This window comes from Vitis vinifera, chromosome 2, assembly GCF_030704535.1.
Source record: "Vitis vinifera cultivar Pinot Noir 40024 chromosome 2, ASM3070453v1".
NCBI classification, from domain to species: domain Eukaryota; kingdom Viridiplantae; phylum Streptophyta; class Magnoliopsida; order Vitales; family Vitaceae; genus Vitis; species Vitis vinifera.
In genome coordinates, this window is record NC_081806.1 from 18370430 (window position 1) to 18378629 (window position 8200).

General features: G+C 42.5%; 1 protein-coding gene across 1 annotated transcript; it reads right to left on the reverse strand.

The window, feature by feature from the left end:
- Positions 1–687: 687 nt before the first annotated feature.
- Positions 688–5476, reverse strand: LOC104877524 (uncharacterized). Its single transcript, XM_010645961.3, has 3 exons — positions 5141–5476; positions 2333–2423; positions 688–2273 (listed from the first exon to the last, which is right to left on the reverse strand). The coding sequence occupies exons 1-3, from the start codon at positions 5474–5476 to the stop codon at positions 688–690; spliced, it is 2013 nt and encodes a 670-aa protein (XP_010644263.3).
- Between the last annotated feature and the right edge of the window lie 2724 nt (positions 5477–8200).

Genomic DNA, 8200 nt, shown 5'->3' on the forward strand with positions numbered 1-8200 from the left:
ATGGAAAGGAAAGGCAATGGTGCTGCAGCATGATAAGGCGAAAAAGGGTAGTAAAGTCGTGTAATGGTACCAAGGGGTGGTGTCATGTCAGGCTCAAAATGGGTAGGTCGACAAGTCCACAGAGTCAAAGTACGAATATGGATATGGTACTCACTCTAATCAAAAGGAGAAATGGATCACCGTCTCAAACTCCCTAGGTCGATCTCCTGATCCTAGGTCAATAAGCTCAATATCCTCCATGATAGGTCAAGCCTGAGCAATCATGATGTATAAGTGAAAACATGTCTCATATCGAAAGCACAAACGCACATCAACGCAAGATATGTAAAGCATACTCACGAGAAAAATGCCACAATACTCAGATAAAATATCATATTACTAAATGAATCAACGAGTACATCATGTGTGAAATGATAAAGGACTACAAACAACTGGACTCTCAACATGAAACTAAAAACAATGACCCTAAACTGAAAACAGGACTCAACAAAACAAAAACAACTCTGAAGAACTGAAAACTAGACTTAACAAAATGGAAATGAGTCTGATGATGACCATAATCAAAATGAGAAATGCTTTGAACTGAACTGCTACCAAGTGATGTACCCATGCTGACTGACCCAAGTCCTCATCCTAGAGGGTCCCAGAACACCATATGCCATCAGTACCCTCAATATCCAAAACAATCTACTGAAGACTAGGAGGAGGAGGAACTGCATGTGTGGAATGAGCAGGCAGAGGATTGGTGGTCACATTTGGCCCAGCCAAGTCGACCAACCCTGAATCGATCAAGTCCTGTATCGCATGATGGAGTGTTGAACAATGCTCAGTATCGTGCCCCAGAATTTGATGATACAAATAGTGCTCATGCAAACGGAAATGAGGAGGAATAGGATGGGGCAAAGGCCTCGGCGCCAAAGGAACAATCACTCCAGCGTCTCTGAGTTTCTTAAAAGCTCTAGTCAAAGTCATGCCCAAGGGAGTGAACTGTCTCACGGGCCTCTGTGCATATGGTCTAGGTGGTGGGTGAGTAGTGGCTCTCGGATGCGAAGGTCGTGGCTGCATGCTAGTCTGAGCAATGTAAGGCTCCTGAACATAATCCGGCTGATACTGATACCGCGGATGAAGGAAATGAGCTCTGACTACAGGAGGCCTATAAAGTGAGTGATGCGCAGGTCTCCGATGCTGATAACTAATAGCGCCAACCTCTTCAGATCTGGTGAATGGTCCAATCAGCTTCTTCCCCTTACTGTCAGGGGAAGGAGTAGTATCTGTCCATAATCCTCGAGCCATAGCCTCTTCTACACTGAAAGCGGCATGAACCAGACTCTTGAGGTCCTGAAATGGGACGCCCACAAGACGTCTCGCGAACCTCGGCTGTAGGTTCCAAAGAACCATATCAATCTGATCCTGCTCCTTAGGATGGTCTATCATACCAGCCACCTTTGCCCTCCAACGAGTGACAAAGGAAGAAATAGACTCATTTGGCCTTTGCCTGGTGGCCTCCAACTCTCGTCTAGATACGTCAATATCAGCACTGAACGTGAACTGGGTCAGGAACTCACGAGCCACATCCTCCCAGGTGCGGAGTCTCGAAGGCTCAACTGAAGCAAACCATCTCTGAGCTGCCCCACTGAGTGACATCAGGAAGAGGGCCACCAATTGCGCATCATCTATACCATGTGCCCTCATGACTATGCTGTATAGTCTCAAGTGGATCTTGGGACAACCAATCCCACTGTAACGCTCGATGTCTGGCATGCGAAACTTGGGGGGCAAGCTAGCCGCCGGTATGCCATCTCTATCATCCCAAGTCAAACCTCCATCCTGCAATCTGATCTGTCTCATCATGGACTCAAGCCTCTCAACCTTGGCCTCCTGCTTGGCTAATCGAGTATCCTCGATAGTAGGAACCATAGGAGGCGACACTGTGATAGTAGGTGGTGGAATGGTCTCATAATGATCTGCCAGATGGAATGGAGCACCAAGTGAAACCCCAGGTGGACGAGTCTGCGCTGTCTGAGATGCATGAGGAATCGTCTCGTCAGTGACCATGCCAGCCGGATGAGGATCCTGGCGAGAACTCTCTATCTGATCCAAGCGCCTACTGACTCCGGCCATGAACTCCTGAATGGAAGCAAGTGTGGAAGCTAGCTCGTCTGACATCTCAACTGAACTGTCTGAACTCGGATATGAATCTGCTCTGATCAATCGTCCTCCAACTCTCCTCCAAGAATGTGACTCCAGACTCAATCGACTCCTAAACTGACTCCCTACAATGCAAACAAAACGGATGAAGGACACGAGATAAAACTCTAAAAGACGACAATACAACATGCAAGCACATGGTCCTGAGATGGCAATCCGAAATCTGGATGTTTGACGAAAACTCTAGAGTCACAAAGGTATCCACTGCTAGATGGCTACAAATGTGACCAGAGAATCTCCATCAATAATCCGAGATAAAAGAGGTGTGAAAAACATACTATCACGAGATCAGTACTCCATCTATAAACAAATATACTTGAATCAAACTTCCACTCGAGCTCCATAAGAGAAAAAATGATAAGGTGATCAAGGCCACTCTCTCGAAAAAAGTGTGAATGTAAAAATGTGTCTTTCACCTTTCTGTAATGAAAATATGAGCATCGAGTTGAAAATTGAATCAAGTATCAAACAAATGATGAGGTACTGAGCCCGTGATAAGCATACAGTGTAAAAAAATTATCAATGAACATATCCCAAAGCATCGAGTGAGTGATAACAAAGTGAAGGGGTGTGTCAAGCCAAGAAATGAGAACGAAAACCCTAGGGAGAAAACATGCTAAACTCGTAAAGTAAAAAGCATAATCTAGAGCGACGAGACGAAAGGTGATCCAACCGATACTCAAACTCATACCGATCTCCGAGCACTCTCAACTAGAGACTAAAAAGAGGGAATACTGGATCCGAACTGTAACTAAAGAGGCTCTGAAGGCCCTCAGATGCACCCACGTGTAGGGACAGAGTCCTAATCGAAGGATCTACGGCTCAACCTACAAGGTCAAGGTGGCTCTAAATGGATATGGGTGGACTTTAAAATATCCCTAACAGAAGCGATCATACCCTCCAGCGGTACGCAACCCTCTGCACGCCTCAAAAAAGACGGGGCGCTTCCATGCAAGGTGGACATCGCATCCACACATGCACCACCTCGACATCCCAGGGGGTTTCCTATGGTGAAACCTCTCAAACTCTCAACGCTCAATAGTCAACTAGAGTGCACAGTGATGGTGTGGGTGCATCCGAAAATCCTAGGAAGCTAAAACGAGAAAGGAAACACACTGGCCACACAAATATCCATAAAACCTAGCTCCGGGCTATACAGGTCTTCAATGATCGGACTCCAATTAGCATCGATTTGTCGGTCTCCTCCAAAACGCTCCCAGACATCGTTATAACCCATCGCTAGACCCTACTCCTAATCACTAGCTCGGTCGGAGAGCAAACAAAGCAACAAGTCTCATATCAAATACGAGACCTCAGAAAACAAAGTCGACCGAGACTAGGGACTTGGAAATAAGGGGATAAGTGTGTGTCCCACATATACACGCAACTCATGCAGTCACATCAGGATGAGAGGAGTCATGCAACAGACAATCATGCAAAACAGGTATAAATCATCCAAACCTACACACAAGCTAATCGAGAAGAATATCTGGCAAATGATAGTATGCTCCATGATAACCAAGATAATATATAATCGAGAGAATCAATCATGTCAAATCAAATGATATATAATGGCGAGTCTATACATGTGAGGTGATCAGAACAAACATGGCAAAATCAGGGTCGCTATGCTAAGCAAGGCAAGATAATCGATCAATATAATCAGCATATCAATGTCTCAAACAAATATAGCAATGAATCACGGGGAAAAAATCACCACAATCAAAATCCTCAATCAAGACAAACCATCATAATCAATCATGTCAATGCCCCAAGTAAAAACAAACACCCAAGCATGCATCCAATACTATCGGGAACTCTCAATGTGCAATCAAGAAATAGGTACCCATTGATCGACTCATCAAACGCCACATTTGCTTCATCTTAAGTTCAAGTTTGACCCTCTAATGATCCCCAGTGGAGTTGTCATTTTGTGGACCCCGCATTTCAGCTCAATGCGTTTCCCACTCGATGGCGAGCTCGATTTTTATTTGAAAAATTATGATTTTTATTTATTAAAAAAAATGACTTGGAGTCGCCACTTATTTTTGTTTTATTTTTAAAGGGTAAACAAAATAAGAAAGAAAAACCCTAAGTGTGACTCCTTATTTTGGAAAAGGTGGTCTGTGAAAAACCGGATCGGGTTCGGGGGTCAGGTTACTTATCGGGAAGGTACGGTAAAGACCGTAGCACCCTTCTATGTCCCTAAAGTCAGGTCTCTACTGATAGGATGAAGCTGACGTGGCAGTCAATAAGAAAATCAATAAACACTCAAATCGATCATGCACAATATGAGAAGCAAAGCATGTATAAAGAATGAGCAAAATATGAATAGATGCGTACCTGGACGGCAATCACGAACGCGCTATCATGAAACATGGTTAGTGAACAATGAACAGATATAATTAAGCGCATATAAAGGAATAGAGTAAATCAATCATGCATGACAAATAAATCAATCAATCAATCGATTAGTCATGAAATCAAGTATGTAGGGCCCCCACCAAGGCCCGTTTATTTTAGCATGAATTAATTTCGTAAATTCCATTAATTGGAATTACAAAATTTAATCCTTACTTATTTTAAAACATTTTAAAAATCAAAGAAAGTTCGAAAATGGCTTGCCGGAAAGAAAAATGGCGGCCAAATTTTATTGAAAATGGGATTTTGGTACCTAAAACTCTAAAGATGAGAGATTTGATGATTTGAATTCGTTTAAAAAAAAAACAGAAGTTGGAAAAACATTTGAAGACGAGATTTAGGAAACTATTTTTGAAATCAAAGGAAAACAATTTTGAGAGCGTGGCACGTGATTCAAAAAAATGGCCATGCAAAAGGTAGCCTTATAGTGAGAATGGGTGCTTGAATAGTCTCTTGATTAGGCAATGGCATTGTGAGGCTCTACTTATCTTTGGGATCCCACGACTATCACCATTCTAACAGCCTTCATGCTTGGGGTAAAGGGTATTGTAGCGGCTCTACAAACTCCTTTGTCGTGGCAGATATCAATGAAGTTAACCTCGATGGCCTGATTCTTCACACAGATCTCACCCTCATTTGATTCTCTTATTTCGGCATCTTCCCACGTCAGGATCTCAAGACCATCAAGTTCATGAACCTTGAAGGCTCTTACCATGATTGCAGCTGCTGACTTTGGGCATGAGCCTGGGAAAAGCGCATCTGAGGATTGGGATGTGGGTATGGAGGATTGGCTTATGAGGGCCTGGTGAATGAGAGTGCGAGTGATGGATGAAGGAAATGGGTTCATAGGGCGATGGAAGAAATGAGTTTGGTGACTGAATAGAAGATAGAGATGGGAGGTGGGGTGACGGGCAGGACGATAGGTTAGATGGAGGGAGGTTTGGTGAATGAAAATCAATCGGGAAGTATGGAGAGTGAGTATCAGGATAGATTCAGCAAGCATGAATATAGTGGAGAGAGAAGAGGTAGGGACGGGTTAGGTAGTAGACGAGTGGTGATGTGGTCAGGTCTGCATGGTAGATGGAGAAGAAAAACGTAAAAGGGTTGATGGGAATGAGTATAGAAATGATGGCACGACTTGCATGTGAAAGTGAGAAAAAGGCTATGGGTAGGTATAAGACGTAAAAGATAGGTGCGAAATGATCAACAAGAAACCTGCACCATTCGGCATTGCAACATCCTTATTCCTATGCCCATTTGGATGTTTGCTCCTTTGCATGAACAACTCGTTTGAAACCTCCATAAGAGCAATTGAGAGACAGAGATTGCTTTACCTTACCATCATCAAATCTATGATCCTCACCACCCTCTGAAAACCCTCCTCATCCCACTATTCATTTTTACCTGGATGTCCTGCCACACTAAAACATGCTTCCCATGTTTGGGAAAAACATGCTGTGTATGTTTCCCATCTCAGAGAACGTTTCATGGATACTACCACAGAACGTGACAAAAGGATCCATGCGAGGCACTCACTGGTGTGTCATGCTTCCATGATGGTTCACTAGTATCTAAGTATGCTGGTCAGTGGCGATGACAACCCATGAGAATGCCGGTTTAGGACCATACAACTCAATTTGATCTTTCCCTGTGCTTTAGTCTTAGTTGTCAACAAGCTAACTTACGACATCTTCCTTGCTATCTCGGATGCATAGACGGGAAATAAGAGGAATTGTCAGACCAACTCCAAATCCACCCAATAACCTTGCCAAATATAGAACATAAACATCGAGAGACCATAATCTTTCAAGGCCACTAAGGGAATAAAGAACAGATAAGAATTGTCAACATTGGATGTCGTCCGAGCCAATTTGCTATACGTCCAGAGGAAAGTTATGGCAGCAGTGACTCCAATCAAGGACATGCCTGTAATCAATCCTTCTACAGTTGGTTCCATTTGTGAATAAACCTTTTTTTTTTTATGTAAAGAAGAGCCCCTGCAATAGTTCTTTAACTGGCACTACCATCAACACATAGTCAAATGATCAAACCTCAAGATGTATAACAGCACCAAACCAAATATTTCAACCCAGAATCCTCACCCACCGAGGACATATTCTTTGTAATCCCTTGTTCCCATAGGCGAAGATGAGAGAAATAATGTGCCCTAGGAGCAAGTACCAGAGGCAGGGGAAGGTGGGGAAACAGAGCACAAACTAGGATGAATAAATAAAGAGAACCTCAGAAGATTCACTTCATGAATTGTCAATGAACCTTCCGAGCAGGTGGGAAAATCACATCAAATGCTATTACAGACATGATTCTTGGACATTTCATAACCACAATAGGATCTGAGCAAGTTAAAAATGGACAAATCCACACAAAAGCAGAGATATAATGCAACAAACAAGTTGGTGGCCTTCAATATCCACCCCAATCAACATAATGCTAAAGAAATCACTAGCAAGCTGAGGAATAATAGTAAAAAAAAAATGAGAGGTAAGAGGAATGTCATGTCCATACCTGGGTTCTTCAAACAAAGAAAAACCAATCTTCAGCTCTTTTCGATGAATCTCTTTCCTTCTCTGCCACAACGTACCTCCTAAGAAAATTCAAAACCTCTGGTTTTCTCCTCCCTTACTCTCTCATACGCTCCTTTGCTTAAAACCTCCTCTTCCTTAGCAGCCTGCTCACTGCAAAATCAGCACCCTCTCTCCAGAAACATGCTCCCTTTTTCTTAGCTTCTCTCCCTCAACTCTCAAGCTCTCCTATCCTCCTCTAAACTCCTCTCAGCAGCACCTCCCTTATATATAAAAAAAAACTCTCTCTCTCTAAAATATTTCTAACGGCCGAGCCTCTGTCCCCACTACCCTGCAGCTGCCAGCTTCCACTCCCCCCTCATGCAGCTGGCAACCTTCCCATAATAGAAGATACGCTCCCCTGATTCCAGAATGTTCTTCACTTTCCAGGTGCCTTCCTTTGATTGGTCCATCAATTCCACTATTTTGATCCCATATTGACTAATCCGGGAGTGACACGTGGTCATGCAAGATGGTGACACTTGGCCACAGCTAGCTGCAAGAAAGAAAATGTGAGAAGAATGACAGCTCCCCAAAATGGGGGTCTACACTTATATTTTTGTATTATTAAATATTTTTCTTGTTTTTATTATGAAAAACAACAAACTATTTTAAAAAATAATTACCAAACAAACCCTAAAATTCTCAAATTACAACAAAACTTTGTACAAAATACAGCAAATGGTGGTTCAAGCATGCCTCAAACCCAAACCCTGAGTACCCGACCCAACCTATTCATATACCCACTCCAAACTAAAAATTCCTCCCACCGAAGTAATTAAAGTCATGTTTCTCCACTTATAATAATAATAATCATCATCAAAGAGGGCCATGAGTTTGAAAATAATAAAAATGATGGCGGAGAACATATATTATATTCTATAAAAGTCCAAGATAGGTAATAAAAATTAAATAATGGACCAACTCATAAGTTATGTTTGATTAATGAAATAGAATATGATAAGGTACGTATATTTTAAAATATCATATCT

What these genes read in the sequence shown, in the direction of transcription:
- LOC104877524 (XM_010645961.3), bottom strand. Translation starts at nt 5,476, where the DNA reads ATGAACCCATTTCCTTCATCCATCACTCGCACTCTCATTCACCAGGCC. An exon ending in GCATGAAGGCTGTTAGAATG is followed by an intron (nt 2,424 to 5,140) that starts GTGATAGTCGTG and finishes TCACATTTGTAG; the next exon opens with CCATCTAGCAGTGGATACCT. An exon ending in GGACCATGTGCTTGCATGTT is followed by an intron (nt 2,274 to 2,332) that starts GTATTGTCGTCT and finishes TTTGCATTGTAG; the next exon opens with GGAGTCAGTTTAGGAGTCGA.